General features: G+C 47.1%; 1 protein-coding gene across 2 annotated transcripts in view; it reads right to left on the minus strand.

Moving 5' to 3' along the window:
* The window catches only part of NID2 (nidogen 2), a 60,913-nt gene that overhangs the window by 2,812 nt on the left and 41,147 nt on the right, over positions 1-16,954 (minus strand). For both annotated transcript variants that reach the window (XM_059373199.1, XM_059373200.1), the window contains exons 11-18: positions 16,762-16,905; positions 9,690-9,809; positions 8,699-8,929; positions 4,851-5,072; positions 4,076-4,245; positions 1,788-1,917; positions 1,174-1,345; positions 524-681 (exon numbers count right to left, since the gene is read on the minus strand). In XM_059373199.1, the coding sequence (XP_059229182.1) occupies positions 524-681; positions 1,174-1,345; positions 1,788-1,917; positions 4,076-4,245; positions 4,851-5,072; positions 8,699-8,929; positions 9,690-9,809; positions 16,762-16,905 (1,347 nt within the window). The remainder of the gene's footprint in view (positions 1-523; positions 682-1,173; positions 1,346-1,787; positions 1,918-4,075; positions 4,246-4,850; positions 5,073-8,698; positions 8,930-9,689; positions 9,810-16,761; positions 16,906-16,954) is intronic.

Genomic DNA, 16,954 nt, shown 5'->3' on the forward strand with positions numbered 1-16,954 from the left:
TAAGAAAAGAGAGGACTTGGGTATTGGCAACCCAGACTTAGTACTGAAGGCCATGCTGCCATATCCCTTTCCAAATATCCTCACCATGATAACCTATTGACTGGTAAAGCAACAGATACTTAAAAATGATCTAATACTGGCAAAAAAAGAGAAAACTTTGTTCAGTTATCTAAGTCTGTCACTTTCAGCAGTAAGTAAAATTTCTTTTTACTTTAAAAAAACTAGGCCAGGTGTTTGTGGGCAAGCATTACAAAAATGAGCTCGACATAGTACTGGCCCTCAAATTACCACATAAGTCACAGACCACCGCCCTCCCCCCCAAACCCCAGGAAGATTATAAATACCAATACAAAATGTTCTTTAACGGTTTATACACCAATTAAAGGAGTAGATTCTGTGCTGTACTGTTAAAAATTTAAGCCAGAAGTTCTATGTGATGGGATCTGGCTTTGCTGTAAAATCTGAGGTAGAGAGCGGCTCCCATGGTAAGGGAGCGCGGTGTGTTCGCTGCCATCAGTAATACCTGCGTCTGCCCAGCAGAGCAGTTTGGAGAAGGGGTCAAAGGTTAAACCGTTAGGTAGTCCAATGTCTTTATTCACCAGAATTCTTCTGTTTTCTCCTTCTAAAGAAGATGTTTCAATTTTAGGAGCTTCTCGATTCCAGTCTGTCCAGTACAAGTTGCTATGGGATAAATTAAATACAGTGAAAATGCAGTCTGAGAAATAAGTGTCGGTCTCTGAGTTTTGGTTGCTTCCACCATTTAATGAAGGTAAACCTAGGATTTCAATACTAGGATTTCCTACTGCATTGCTAAAGGAGACCCACCTCATTCCAGGTTAAGTATGAGGGAGCCTGGCCCGATCATCTGATCAGCATGAGCCCCTAGTCCCTCTCACTTACTCTCTGAATTCTCTGTGTATTGTACCACAGTCTTAATAATTTCCTAGTTTATTCATTAGTTTACTAACTTCTAGAGTATGAGCTCCATGAAAGAATAGACCTTGTCTTTGCCTAGAACAGTGTCTACACCTAGTAGATCCTATGTAAATACTGTTAAATTCATGCACTGGAGCTTTTACACTCTTGTTCTGACCCTCTCCACAAGGCATTTAAAATCCAAGGGCTTCAGAATAGGATCTATAGGTAGCAGGAGAATAGGGAAGCCCAGCTGACCCTCGGATTGGATCCACAGCAATGGCTCGTGGATTCACCAGGTCCGTGTGGAAGAGGACTTGGCGCTCGGAGCCATCCAGCCTGGCTCGCTCTATCTTGTCCAGGCCACTGTCCGTCCAGTACATTGTTCTACGGAAGTGGTCGATGGCAAGTCCTTCCGGGCTTATCAGACCTGGAAATAGAACAATGGCAGGACTAGAGCATTTGCAGGTATGAAAAGGGAACCTGAAGCAGGGAGATCTATTAGGTTTGAAAAGTTTAAAAAGAAAGTCCTGAGAGGCGCTCAGTTGCAAGCAGCAGGTTAACAGAGGAACTTGTTCTGCCACCTCTTATTCTCCTCTAGACTGATACACCCACTGGCCCGATGGCACCAGGCATATGCAGCAGCAGCTGTGGCCACCCTGAGTTCCCACTGTGAGCCCTTTCTGTTGGGAGCCCGATTTCTCAGCAGGCTCAGAGTAAGAATCACCTTCTCGTTTCTTGCATATGAATATGTGTTTACAGAGGGACTGGTATGGTACCACTCAGTAACGCAACTTGTATGGCACTGGGGTTTTTTTTTGCACTTAGTAGAGTCAAATGAAATACAGTGTCTTCTGGATAAAGTTGCTGACCTGAGTTGATGATCGTCTCAGGCTCTGCTCCTGGTTCCAGACTAGCACGGCTGATTGTCCGTCCAGCAACATCTGTCCAGTACACCATCCTCTCGCGGCAGTCATAGTCAATTCCCACAACTATGGAGCCCTTTGTGGATCAAAACATGAAACTGGAAGAATTAGGAGCTCTGCATTTCCCTGGAGTTTGCTCTCAGCAGCTGCACGCATGGCTGTAGGGAATAGCCCATAATACAGTCTCCTGGGCAGCTAATAAGCAGCATGGTTACACAAGTGGGCTTGGAGGCTGACTTCTGGGGGCCCAGCCAGGCTTGGCCACTGATTAGGTGTGCGACTTAACCTCTCTATGCCTGGATTTGTGCACTTGCAAAATGCAGATAGCAGTACCTACTTCATAGTGCTGCTTTAAAAATGAATACCGTAAATTCCTGTACAGTGTCCTGATTGGTCCTTAGTCTCCAGCAAGTGCTTAATAAGCGCTGTTACTGCCAGCAGTAATAAAACGACTTCATGAAAAAAAAGCAGCTCCTTTAGTGAGTAAAGGACAAATGTTAGGCTCAGCAAATTAAGTTCTTAATGTTTTACTGGGCAAAAAAAATCTGTTATTCCTTCCAAATGGTATCAGCACTCTTGAAACAGTCTTTCCAAGAATTCACCAACATTTGATGACAAAATCTATTCCCCCTTCGCCTATAATATGATCTTCTCCCTAAAGTGCAATCCCCTCACCCCTATCTCTGCTTCCTTACTGTGAAGCAAATGGGTTGTATGCTTATGTAAACAAAGTCTCCAGTTAGGTGGGTTAAGAAACTGAAGACTGGTGGTCACCAAACCTCTGGCTAGGGAGATCTTTCCCTTTTATTGCAAAATAAAAGCAGTCTTCTTTTTCAAATGCTTAGTCTGTGATACTTCTTTGCAGAGCTACACAGTACTTGCTTCATACAATTTCCAGCTCCGACCCCTGGTCTGAGAAACTGAACAGATGTGCAAAGCCAACATCTAGGGGCCATCTGGCTGTCCCTGAGGTCATGCCAGTTCCTGGCTTGCCTAACAGAACCTCCTGGGGCTGGCTGGACGTGCTTCTGGGAGAGGAGTCAATATAAAAAACACTGAACAAAGCAGGATTTGGCTCCTGTGAAAAAGTAGGCAGTATATATGTAATAATCTGAAAGTGAAGTGTGTTGTACTTGAAAAGTAAAAGTCCCCTGTGTGAGACAGGAGTGCACATCCATGTTGGCTTCCATTGACCTAGGGAATCATGGGGTCTGTTAAAAGCCATGTATTGATTTTTCGAGTTTCTTGGAAGAATAAGTCATTTTAAATACATTTCCCCAAGACATGCTTACAGCCCATGTTACATTCTCTGTCAGTTCCACCACCCTAGGAGAGGCAAGTTCAGAAATGCCGCACAGCCGTCAGACTCAGTGGATAGTTAGACTGAGGTGCTGGCAATTTCTCAGTTTCTACATCTTTTAGAGAAACTTGCACAGGAGCATGCCTGTGTTTGCCAGCACGACTACAAAACCTAAATCTTAAGGAAAAACACATCTTCCTCTGAATGCTGGCTGCTTCTAAACTTTATTTGGAATCCGAAAAAGAAGTTTGTTCCAGAAGTAAAGGCAAACATGGACATTCTACTGTTCTGTACCCTTTATAAGTGGCAGTGCCTTTTTGGTGAACTCCCTTCTCTTTTCTCCCATTTTAGAGAAGAAATTGCTCCTCCAAAATGGAGTGCTTTGACAGTAGGGATGCTGCTGGCACAGGAGCAGTCAAGTGCTCTAACAGGCATCTAGGGAAAGCTCCTTTCCCAGCCCTGCCCAGAGCTTCTGTGAAGGAGTTAGAGAAGTGACTGATCCACAGAACCAGAATGGGAGGGGAGGGGACTGCAACAATGAGGCAGTCATTAATTTATTTCCACTTGGGATTCTCAACTGACCACAGAAACCACACCTTTCGGGTGGTCGTCCTGGACCCTCTGGAGAGGTCTGGCATGGAGAGGATCCTGGGGACTTGGGTCAAGGTTGACTCGTCATACTGCCTCAGTATCCTGACAAATCTCAAACTCCCTCTCCCTGTATCTGAAACCCCATGAACCACCGGAGAAAGCCTGGGCCAGTGAGATGTGGCTCCCGGCAACAGTGCCCCCACTTCCTGTGAGAGCAGTGTCAGACCCATGACAGTGTCGGACTACAGCCCAGAAACCCTCCAAGACCTCCCCTTACCTCTGGCCCTTGCTGTGATCTGAAAGCCCTGTGCAGTCCCACCCACGACAGCCGAAATCCACTTACATGCAGGGACAGCAGGGTCTTGGCCATGTCCTTCTGAAGCCTGGTACCATTGAGGGGCAAGTGACCGATTTGCTGGCCCTGGGCATAGAGCAGGAAGGTGCCCACAGAGGGAGGGGTCACATCAGGCCGGGGCACAGGCCGGACTGTGGGTGGAGCAACCGTGGGGATACCTGCCGTGGCAAAGAGCAGGAAGGTTTAAAGAACAGGGTGGGAAACAAGAGTAGGTGGGGAAGGGGAAGAAGTTACTTTCCACATAGCAGAACCTCCAAAAACATCAAAAGATTTTACCCTAGACAGATGTGTTCCAGATGTTCCTTAAAAGAAATTCTAATTTCTAGGCTTCCCGCCCCCCAAAGATTATGTAAAAACACTGCCAGTTACTAGAGAGGAAGACAGCAAAACATTTCCCTCCGAACAAAGCAAGAGATTTTTTTCCTTTTTAAGGAAAGAAACTAGCCAGTATTGTGTCCGCTTTTCTTTGGGCCCCCAGGGTGACACGTGTCTCCTTTCACCCCAGGCTGGGGAGGAGGAGTAACTGCATGTTGAACGGAGTTCCAGATGTTCTCACTACAGAAACTGCTAATGACAAAACCAAACACGAAATCCAAATTGGGATCTCGGGTAGACCAGAATGTAAATCAACACAGTGTATTAGTGACTTCTTTCACTGGACCTGGTGACCCCCTGGCTCCCCCACCTTCACCCACAGCTGGCAGTTGACTTCCAGCAAACCCTCCAAGCGGTGTGCTGAATGGGGCAGTCCCCGGGTGCTTACAGGCAGGGGTGGTGCCTGGCTGCGAGCGGGTGCCCTGCACTTCTCTGCCATCTTTGTCCACACACCAGCAGAAGTCACTCTTCCCGTGGCACTGCAGGGGCATGAAGTGGCCCAGATCATCACACTGGGGCACATACTGGTCATCCCTGGGCGTGCCACCGTAGTGCTCCAGCAGGTTTTCCCTCCAGCGCTCACAGACGGTCCGGGGCCTCTGGGTGGGCTCTGAGCAGATGGGGACAAAAAGCCTTTGATGGTGAGCCAAGGACAGAATACGGCATGTAGCTGAAGATCCCCACACCTGGCCTCCCTCCTCCCAGTGTCCACCAACAAGGTCTCGGCCAAGCCCCTGGACACTGGACCACAGCAGTCAAGTGCTCTAAGAAGCTCTCCACAGGAATCTGGAGAAGGAAAGTCTCCTGGGCCAAGAGGATTTGTTATCAAGGCCAGCCAGCCACATCAGTAGAGGGCCAGAGGAAGTAAGATCAGGGCTGCAGGGCATGCTCAGGCCGGGAGAGGTTCACGGGGACTATTCCGCCTGGGCCCAAGGCCTCTGCTAACTGAGCACTTGGTGGGAACCCTCCTCGGGGACTCAGTGGCCACGTGATATTTCAAGGTAATATTTACTCTTTCCCAGTTGGCTCAAGCTCCAGGACCCACACCCAAGAAAGCAATCTTGAGACTGGTGATGTGTCTTAGAAACTATCCCTCAGTGTTCTACCTTTGTGGCCCTCATGTCTGCTCATTGGAAAACTATGGAGTAAGACTTGCTGCCGTTAGCACTGGTGAACACAGCAGACAAGGGGGCCAACAGCTCCCTGCTGACTGTTTGACACTCCAGTTCCTGGAAGCCCTTTGGCTCAGAGCTGAACCTTTTTTCCAGTAGGTTCCAGCTTCCTGCCATTTAGCTCTGCCCCCTCCCATCTCCAGCATCCTCCTCTCTCTGCTCCTCCTCCCCAGCTCACCACCAGGCTTAACCTGTGAGCTCTTGCAGAGCAGTTTCTCTAGCTGATTTCTCCCAGCCTTGCTTCCACGTGGCTGTCACTCTGTCACAAACATGGTGGTTCTCAGTCTGTGAGGACTCTGCGGCAGGATGTTTAGATAACTCATCCACCCATCTAGCATAGGCTCATCTAAAGGAATTCAAATAGAAGGTGCTTTGCCTTCTTTAATTTGTGCAACTGAAAGGCTATGGTCTATAGAACTGTATAGCCAAGTACCGATTTGATACTACCACCTGGATGTATAACATACATCTCAGAACAAAAAAAACGGTGCCTGGTTTCCACCATCAACACTGCCCTAGACAACTCTCCCCTAGACATTTCCCTATCAGTCAGTAGCACCTCCATTTTCCATTATCCAAACCCAGGAATCCTTGACGCCTTTCTCTCTCGTTCTCCACATCTGATAGGTCAGAAAATCTCAGCTGTCCCTTCAAAATACATTGAGAAAATCAATCTCTCCACATCCACCCCTATGACCCTGGTCCAAGCCCCATGGTCTCCCATTAGGATAATTACCAAAGCTTTCATACTCGTGTGGTCTACCTTCTCTGTCCTGCCTCCCAGTGTAAACTACCAGCAGCCAGGAAGAGAGTCCCTTTAAAACAGTGATTTCTTGGAGGTCAAAACCTCCAACGGCTTCAAAGAACAAAGTTGGAAACATTACACTTTGGTTCTAGTACCAAAGTGCACCTCTAGGAAAGCGGGAGGGTGGTAAGTAAAATCCTCAGAGCTCAAAGCCGACCAGCTCAACTACAAGACTTGCCAGATTTGGGGGACGTGGATATTCTTCAGGTCGTCTCTATAGCTTATGACCCATGGGAAGCCAAGCTCTTTTTAAGACCTCATGGAGAAGGGACAGTCTCTTGCTTCCTCCCCCAGAGGTGTCTCAAAGACCCCAGATGGAGAAATGTCACTTCCTCAAAAACTAGCTATCTGGGCGCCTGGGTGGCTCAGTGGGTTAGGCCGCTGCCTTCAGCTCGGGTCATGGTCTCAGGGTCCTGGGATCGAGTCCCACATCGGGCTCTCTGCTCAGCGGGGAGCCTGCTTCCTCCTCTCTCTCTCTGCCTGCCTCTCTGCCTACTTGTGATCTCTCTCTGTCAAATAAATAAATAAAATCTTTAAAAAAAAAAAAAAAACTAGCTATCTACCTCATACTGGGATTCCCTGCAGAAGTTCCCAATGCTGCCCCAGGCCCACACTACAAACTCAGAGGGGACATTCTTGGTTCAGGGGACAGCCAATGAGGCAAAGCTCACTGGAATGCAGATAGCACACCCCGCCTCTTGGGAAATGGGCACCTCACATCATTAATATGTGTGCCTTCCTCTTGTTCTTTACTATTTGAAGCTCCTTCTTAATTCACCAGTTTTCTTTCTTTTCTGTTTTTGGTTGGCAGGGTTTTAAATATTTTGAAATCTTGGACACAGAGTGTTTTCCCTCCCTTCAAGCCAACCCCATTAATAACAGAGGTGACTAGTAGGAAATGGCAGCCAAGGCCGAATCAGCACCGAGAGAGAAGTCTGGGCCATGAGGAAAGAGTGTGCACAAGAGAACGCGTCCCTCCTTTGGTCGTTAATTTCTCAATCTCTTGGCTCCCTTCTGAATCACTGTCCTTAACACATGCTCGTCTTAGTAAGTGTAACAGAACTGAACGGTTCCCTAAGGCGTGTCCCAACCATCTGATTTCTTTAAATCCCAGATGGAGTTAGAACCGAGACTTTTTTAAAGAGTAGGCAGGAGTGAAACAGGGTATTTCTGGGTGGGTTTTTTTTTTTTTTTTTTGGACCTGCAAAATCTTTTCCTAAAAATAGGGACAGAGAGGAACTGGGAGTGTCACTGTGGAAACAAGGACATACATCGGAATCAAGCATTACCGATTTTTACCTGTATGACTCTTAGAAGCCCTAATGTGCCCGCGATAATGGTATTTCCAAAGGGATCAAAACTGGTGGTAATTCTCCAGCTCTTCTCACTCTCATACATGAAAAGTCAAGATTAGTATTTATCTTTTTCATTAGTAGAAATGGACCTGTGATTAGTAGGCTCAGGGCTATAGGAGTTATTTTGGCTAAAAAGGTTTCAATTCAGTCCTATGTTCTTCATAATAAAATTCTTCTGTAGTTAAAAAAAAAAAAAAGTCTTCCCACTCTAAATAATCCAGACGGTGGAGGGGAGGCAGGGGGAGTGCTCAGACGGTAACAGACATGCTCACCATCGGCATGTCACTGCATGGGCTAACATCACAGGTTCCTGTACCTCTTCTGACGGTGGCCTTGGCAGGTGGGGATTCCCTGTCGACATGCCAGGCCTGGCTGGAGACAGCTGGGTGATTAGCGTAGAGCAAACTAGCTGGACCCCCTACAGGTGTCCTTCCCATCAATACTAAAGTGGCCTTCATCGCTGTAGTTCCGAAAGTGGAGTGAAGGGATAGAGGGGAATAAGGGAAGGCAGTTTTTCTTTGGGATGAAAGGCTGGTCTGGCAAGATCCTCTTGCTCCAAATGCTCCCAAAGCTGCCATAACAGATGGAGGGGAATGGCCTCAGCCTGACCGACACACTCAGTCTCCACTTCTAGGCCTGTCCTGGACAAGTGTGAGGCCGCAGCCCATACGGGTGATCACGTATGTACCTATGTCCGTCCCTGTCACACAAATGTGCACGCAGGTGTGCACAGACCATTCCAGGGTTCCCAGGAGGACGAAGCCTCCACAGGGTGGAGATGGGCCCAGGGTCTGGCGTCTGCTCGGTCTGGGCAAGGGTGATCATCTGCCCCCCCAGTCACCTCCGTTTCACTTCTCGAGCCCATGGCCGAGGCTGGAACTGGCTCTCTTTCCTGACTTCTCACCTGGTGGTCTGCAGCGTGGTGGCAAGGAGCCGGGTGCAGTCCGCGTGCCGGGGACTTCGTGGCCATCGGGGTCCACACACCAGCAGAAGCCGGTCATGCCGTGACACTGCAGCGGCAGGAAGTGGCCCTGCTCATCGCACTGGGGGATGTGCATCCGGCTGCCGGGATAGGCGTGCTGAGCCTGGGCCTGGCGCTGCTGCTGTTCGCAGGGTTTCAGCCCCGAGGAGGGGTCTTCCAAGGTCCGGGTGAAGGAGATGTACAAAGGAGGAATAAAAGACACTGCAACCTGTCCACTCTTATCAGCTAGTGTCAAAGTCTCCTAGCCAAGGGGTTTTTTGTTTTCCCCTCCACATACTTGGAAGGAAGCATTACATGGGAGAAATAGCAAAGCGTTGAGATTCTGAACTCCTGGATTCTTTTGTTTCTGCCACTATCTCCCTAATTTCTCCTTAAGTCTCACAGTTCACCCTGTTCCGGGCTGACTCCCCACTGCTGTCTGGGTAAAATGAAGAGCCACCCATAGCCACTATCCAAAGACTCCCAAGAGACTTAGGAAAAGATGGTAAAACTCTGTTCAGCCCCTGAAGTCCAGAATGGTAAGTCTGAGAAGCTCCAAGTCAATGGCCATCACTAGATCACAGCGTGCAGGCCAAGACCTCCTAGTATAGTCATGGGGCTTACAACAAGCTCATGGCTGGTACCACCAACACACATGGCTCCTGTTCAGCAAGCTTGATCTCAGTACTTCCCCCAGGCAAAGCCACTCACGAAGGGAGCTGAACACAATGGGTGGGACCCTAGGTAGGACAATGAGATGGGTCACATTCCTGGCTTCCCAGAACGCTAAGAACCAGTGAGCACTCAGTAGACTAGGCAGCTAGATGGGACAGGAAAAGCCTTGGTCTCCTATAAGAGTGAACTAAAGGCTATAGAAAAATCACATTGAAGGATCCAGGGTTTTCTATGCCTCATCTGGCTCTCCAAACCTTACCAGGTGTGCACTGAAATCCATCCCCATGATAGCCAGGGTTGCATCGGCAGGAGAAGGAGCCAGGGGTATTATAGCAGGTAGCTGACGGGTGACATCTGTTTTCCGAGCATTCATCAACATCTGCGGAGGCAGGAACAGAGATGAGGGGGAGGGGGAGGGAGGAAGGAACAGCATGACTTCACCGCACACACCCGGGGCTACTGCACGGCCTTAGTACACAAGGGGTCAACCTCAGAAGACCTCTGGGCACAAGCAGAAATAGAGTAAGAGCTAAAGGCAAGCTTAATGTACAAAGCTGGGGGACACGGGAGTTAAGAATGTATGAGGTAGAAATCAAATGTGTGGTCACTTCCAGAAAAAAATATCCTGCAGTGTATTTCTAGAGCATCTTTCATCCACAGTGAATTCCAGGAAGTTATCACCTTTGAACTGGCCTCTAGACTGTAAATCATTCACTTCCTTTCCATACTGCAACAGTAAATACGCTAACAATGGCTTTGCTCTGGCCCGGTTGGCCCCCTGTCCCTATAGCACCAACATGCAGATGCAGAACAGCCCGGGGAGGCCCCAGTGCTTTTTTCAACTAAGGTAGAAGCACATTCAGTCTCATGTAATCAGAGTCCTACTAGCGACAATGCCCAAGTAATCAGAAATTGTCTTTACCGTCTACCTTTAGAAGAAATAGAAAAGTGTATAAGAAAAATATCACAAGTTTTGAAGCAACACATTAAAAAATCTGAATTTGGGACACCTGGGTGGCTCAGTGGGTTAAGTGGCTGCCTTTGGCTCAGGTCATGATCACAGTGTCCTCCGACTGAGTCCCGCATGGGCTCCTTGCTCAGCAGGGAGCCTACTTCTCCCTCTGCTTGCCACTCTGCCTGTCTGTGTTCTCTCTCTCTCTCCCTGACAAGTAAATAAATAAAATCTTTTTTAAAAAATCGGACTTTGTCAGGCTTATCAGTATCAATAATTCAGCATACCTCCCTTGCCAATACTAGATTTTCATAATTCTCCAAACTGCAACATCATAGAACTCCAAATGCCAGCTTACAGTCCTTTTACTTAGCGCAACTAGCATATGCCAACAGTAGCAAGGCACTCCCCCCCCCCCCCCCCCAAAAAACCTCTGAGAGTCAAACTATTACAACCAATGGCCAGGGGCACTGGGTGGAGCAGACGACTCTTGATTTCAGAGCTATGAGTTTGAGCCCCACGCTGGGTGCAGAGATTACTTAAAAATTAAAAAAAAAAAAAAAAAAAAAAAAATTCTTGAATACATAAAATAAAACCAATGGCCAGTGACTGAAATAAGCTATCTGCAAAGACAGGAAGTCTTCCAGAGTAAAAGGAAGATAAAGGGTGGAGGTCAGATCAAGACTTGGCTGAAAATAAAAGCAAGAAGTCGCTTCCACAAAGACGCCCAAAAAAGGATATAAAAATGTGTGAATAGGAAAAAATGTGGGTTGGGATGATCAGTGTGAAACCGACAAGGTGGTGAGTCCCGGGAGTGAATTGCATCCATTTGCTACAGACCGCGGCAGAGACACACAGAACTGAGGATGCTGGAGAGCAACCGCCTGAATGTGACCTCAATTGGCTGGGGACAGAGGTGGCTCCTCGCCAGGCCTCCCATGCACCCAATGAGATCTGCTCTAGGGCAGTCAGCCCCAGCCTTGCTATGACCATTCTCTCACTGGGCCCCCTTTCCATGGCTCTACACCTTTACCAGGTATTGGTGAGCCAACATGCAGGATGGGAAACCAAGATGTTCTGTTCGCAGGAGAGGAATCTCTTACCCTGTCATTAGCAAATTCACATTTTGTGTGACCTCAGTCTTGGGGAAACTTGGTCAAAATAAATGAGCTCCCTTAAGTCCAAGAGAATCCTGAATGCTTGACACAACCAAGTTCAATGTTACCCAGAGAGGCTCTGTCCAGAGGAGCACACTTCCTGTCCACCTACAAAGGCAGGAAAGTAGTTTCACATTCCTCTGCAAAGTCAGAAACAAACCGGGTTTTCTGGTTAGCTCCTCAAGTAACCAAAAAGAAACCGAACAAAATTAGTCACAACAAAAACCTGTCTCCTGTCTCTGAGCTAATCAATACAGGTTCTCTCTTGTCATATTTAATCATCCCTGAGTTTGGCTCTCTGTCTCTTCAAAAGGGCAACCCCAGTACTTCGCTAGGGGAAGCTGGTGGCTATCCAGCTCCCTGGGGCCTGCAAAGGGCTGGGAAACCAAAGCTGTAAAAATGAACATCCCCCAGGAAAGTCAATGCAGGAAGTGAAAGCTATTCATAATACATATGCTAAAAGTACTTCTCATGCTAACAGGAACCCCAGGCAATGACAGGAAGCAGGAATTCCTGAGACACAGGGCCTATTTCTAGAACTGAGGGATCAGCTCCTTGAGATTATTTGGAACTCAGAGAGAGGGGACGCCCCATAGCTACCAAGTTATCTCATGTTTGGAAAGCCCATGGCCTAACAATTCCGGTCAGAATGAAAGAGCAGTCACCCTTCCCAATACAGGGGACAGTAATGGTTATAAATGACCAACAGGGAGAAAAGTCCTTGAGGGGATAGAAAGCATCACAAATGAGGAGCATCCATCCCCTAAGGCTGGAGGATGTTAAGGCTCCTGAAGCATAGAACAGTCCTGGTGCCTCTTGAAAGACCTCCCATCATGACAGAAAATAGTCCAGTCAGTCACTCCAGCGCCCGTGCTCAGAGCAGGTGATGGCTCCACCTCAGGAGTGCTAACACTGAGGATGTTTTGGAGGGGACTGGAGCTTTTGAGTAAAAATGGGGAGCTCTTCCCTATGTCACAGGATGTCAAGTGTCAGGACAGAAAGCATGGAAAGACTTTCAGCCCCTTGGCAAGGGAGAGACTCCTTGTTGTACCACTGGGGGAGGGGCTGCCATTTATGCTTAACAACCAATGTCAGGGGCTATTAGGACACTGAGGTCAAGACAACAAGGTTCAAGGCATTGTAGATCTCCTTTGCTATTCAGATAATGAAACATGGCTGAATCTCAGCATAATTCTCCATTCTCTTACCTATCAAACTAGTAAAAACAAACAAACAAAAAAACAAAACAAAACAAAAGCCTGTATGGAAAATGTGTTAAAATCTTCAATTTTGAATTCATACTTCAGTGTTTCAACATTCTTCTCATTGCCGTCCTTCTGCCCACACCCAAAACCAGGGGAAGTCCCTTTGAAACAGTCATTGGATTATCAGACTCTAGCTCTCCACTAACCCATCACTCCCTACCCCACCCTTTTGCTTCCAAAGCATCCAGTGAAATTTCCAGACCAGGAAAGACTTCAGGCCACAAACTGTCACTCCCCATCTATTCAATCAAGTACCCGCTGGTAGTGCCCCCGTGTGGTATGTGGTGACCCTTTCTCTGGAGCCCATGAGTGGAGAGAACTCCTTCCTTCCCAGCCTCGTCTCTTCTCCTGTGCTTACATCAACATCACCATACCTCACCTAACTTCTCCATTCTTAGAATAGGAGACCTGAGAGAGAATACTCTAAGAACGTCTTCTCGTGTCGCTCCTGAGCACTCAGGGCTCGGAGGGACGTCCTGCCTGTTCAACTCACACTTGCCACTTGCTCCTCCCTGGAAAGACCCTGACTCAAGACAATCTTTTTTTGCACCTAGCAAAGTCACCAAGATCTAGGAGGACAAACAGGCCTGAGAAATATCAGCTCACGCCAACACAAGGTTGAAATCAATCTTGAAACTGTTGAAGCTGGGATTGATTGAGGGAAGCTAGAAAAGATTTAATCCTACTTGGATAAAAGTAATTCCTGCTAGTGTCTCAGACTAGACTGAGAGCCCAAAGCCAAGTTCAGCCTCTCCAGGGAACTCCATTTTTGACCAAATGGCTAGAGAAAAACCCACACACCCTTTTACTGCTACTTTAATGGAGTAGAGAAACTACGTATGCTTCAAGAATGCACACTTTCCACAACATAGAGCCTTTTTGTCTATTTTTCTCTATTTTCTGTTTTCTCTCTCTGTGGTCACAGAGACACATGTATACTGTGGTATACCTTGAAAAGTGTGTGTGCATATGTGTGTGCACGCGCACACACACACAAACGCACACACACAAACCTGAAAGTCACCTTCGTGATTAACCTAGACCCATATAGGCATGGCAGAGTCTTCAGGAAAATGACTATTCATATTCTACTACTCCAGTCTGAAAAGCTGGAATGGCAACTGATTCTGAAAGGCAGCCTCTAAGAAACCCCAAAGATCCCTCCTTCCTGGTATTTGCAATCTTGTGTAATTTCCTTCCCTTGGTAACTTTCATCTGACCAATACACCAAAGCAATATTGAGGGGATATCAATTTTGTGATTTTTAGCTTCCATTTTGCTAGTACACTTTCTGCCACTGGCTTTGAGGAAAGTAAGCTACTTTGTTCAAGGTCTATGTGTCAAGAAGCTGAAGGATATCTCCAGGTAACAGCTAGCAAGGACCCAAGGCTAGCTGTCCTCAAGGACCCAAGGACCCTGTCCTCAAGGAACTGAATCCTGCCAGTAACGACATGAGAATCTTTCCCCAGTTAGGCCTTACATGAGACCCCACGCCTACCGCACCCCTTGTTGCAGGCTTGTAGGACCTTTTAAAGCAGAGGACCAAACTAAGCTATTCCCAGGTCCTTGACCTATGTGTTTTGTTTACAGCTGCTATATTTGGGGGTAATTTGTTATGCAGCAGTAGATAACTGATACACTAGGGAAGCAACGGATGGGTTTGGCATGTTTTCAAGTTTGTGGGTTCCAGAGAAAATCTCAAAAGTAGAGAAGCAGAGATTGAATAGGGACAATTAAAAAAGGTAGAAATCAGCAAGAGGGCAGTAGTAACAATGAATGGCATTATTCCAGAGTTCTCAATACAGAAAAATGACCAATTTCAGGGTCCTAATATGACCCCCAAGGTAATCAAAGTCTTACAGGACAAATAGAGGTTAAAAGAAGGAAAAGGGAATGATTCTACAAGGGATTAGGACAAGAAGCATCTAACTCAATGAACATTCTGATTATTAACACTCATGACATCTAGGCTGCAATGAATTTCAACTTGTTAGCTTTAAACCAAAGACCTAAGGAGTTAAATACCTTAAAACCACCATCTCTGCTGTCCCGAGCAACCAGATGTTTAAATATGAAATTCTGACAAGATTTTGATTCTCCATGCAGTCTCATTTTTTAGAACCAGCAGTGTGTTAAATGAAACTGAATGACAGGGTTGCATGAGTGGCTCAGTCGGTTAAGCACCTGCCTTTGGCTCAGGTCATGATCTCAGAGTCCTGGGGTTGAGCTGTGTGTTGGATTCCCTGCTTCTCCTTCTCCCTCTGCCCCTTCCTACCACTCGTGCTCTCCCTCTATCTTAAATAAATACATCTACAAAAACAAACAAAAAATGACAAAACTTTACAAGAGCGGAAAAGGTATTATTACCACTGTGAGAAATAACAGAACAAGGAGGAGTTAGTGCCCCCCTATACCCTAACCCGCACACCTGTGGAGGCTGCCCTCTGTCTGTAGACTCTTAGGGTAGATGGAGCTCTTGGGCTGGTCAAGTGAGAGAAGCATCTGTGAATTCCAAATCTCCCTTAGTCTAACTGGAGAAACCCTTGAGCTCTAAAGCAGGGGGTGTTTTTGGCAGGGGGGCGGGGGGAAGAAAACCAAATGGGGCTGAACTGAGCAAGGGCTTTGGGTCATTTCAGTATAAATTGTGTTTTTTAAGGAAACCCTACAGCAGAGCTTCTGTACAACAGAAGTGGGAACATTAAAGAGCCAATTCAGATAATACTGAATGGCCCATCATATCTGGGAGGGAGAGAATGGCTGTGCTGCCCGACACGTTTGTTCTGTCCGTAACATATGGCTTCCGTCTGCTGGTTCAGGCAGCCCCTCCACTGAAAACTGAAGGGAAGAGGAATGGGAGGAGGATGAGAAGCAAACATCTGGTAAGGACGGGGGTGGGGGAGGGGGGAGAGATGGTATTTAAGCAGCTGTAAAGCTCCGGGAAGTTACACAGCTGTTCCAGCAAATCAGCTCAGGGTGCCCAGGTGTACGGTGGCCTGGCCAATGCAAGCAGCGATTTGAAGAAAGGGGGAAAGTCTGTGCCCCAGGTTTATCTCCAGACCCTTTCCCCACCATTCTCTTGCTCCCAGTGTCTCATTTTACTGACAGCATGAAATCGAGTTTCAATTCCATCACGTCACTGGATACATTCTGAAAACCTTTAACGGATTATGTAGATTTGCTGAATAATCTCTATATCAAAGTACTATTAATCCCGGTTTCACGGACATTTATACCCAGAAAATTATACCTAGTTTATAAAAAAATTATACCTAGTTTAGTAACAACCTCATGCATCATTATTATTAGCTAACCAATTTAAATTTTAAGTTAGTCCTGCATTTCAGGTTAGTGATTTATATCAAGCCTTAACCATCTTAAATGTCTTTAGATTTCTGGGAAAAAAGTTGTAAGTGCTTAGATATGCATTCCTATTCTTTTATAATGGTCGAGTTCTTTCACTCTTTCCTCCTCCCCCCTCCCACCAGGGAGAGAAGAGGGTGGGAAAAAATTAGAGGGAAAGCATTGCATGTATGTTTAGAGACTGCTTAAAATACCATTTCAGCCAGTGGAATAGCAACTAAAAGTCAGGCCTGACTGAAGTGCCAGATTAAGCCATTAACCAAAGACACTGAAGGATGGAGACTTCCGGACAGGTGAGTGGGTTTTCCCAAAGTTCCTGCAGCCTACACTAGCTCCCAGGAACAGGAGGTTACAAGCTGGTGGTGGCTTCCTAGCGCTCCAGGACAGCCATATGTGCTCAACAATCTAGTCCAAGGGAAAACACCCTTGGCTCTGCTTTCTGACTCAAAGGACAGCTTTTCTCTTGCCCTTCAAACAATACCAAGGCTGTGTGAGTTGAGGAAGAGACCTTTTTGAGAAGGGTTCCAGCAATGTGTGGATGTTGCATCCACGGTGACTGTCTAGAGTCACTGAGGCTGACAACCCACAGGTACTCACCAGTACACTGGTGCCCGTTGCCTGTGTAACCAGGAAGGCAGGCGCAGCTGAACGTGCTGCCTCCATGGGAAATGCACCGAGCCTGGCCAGCGGGGGCACAGGAATGACTGCCATCCTCACAGGGGTTGGGAGGGGGACTGATCACTGAAAAGAGAAGAAGGCAAGAACATCCAAGAGTTCAGACCTGCGAATG

Source organism: Mustela nigripes, chromosome 13 (assembly GCF_022355385.1).
Source record: "Mustela nigripes isolate SB6536 chromosome 13, MUSNIG.SB6536, whole genome shotgun sequence".
NCBI lineage: Eukaryota > Metazoa > Chordata > Mammalia > Carnivora > Mustelidae > Mustela > Mustela nigripes.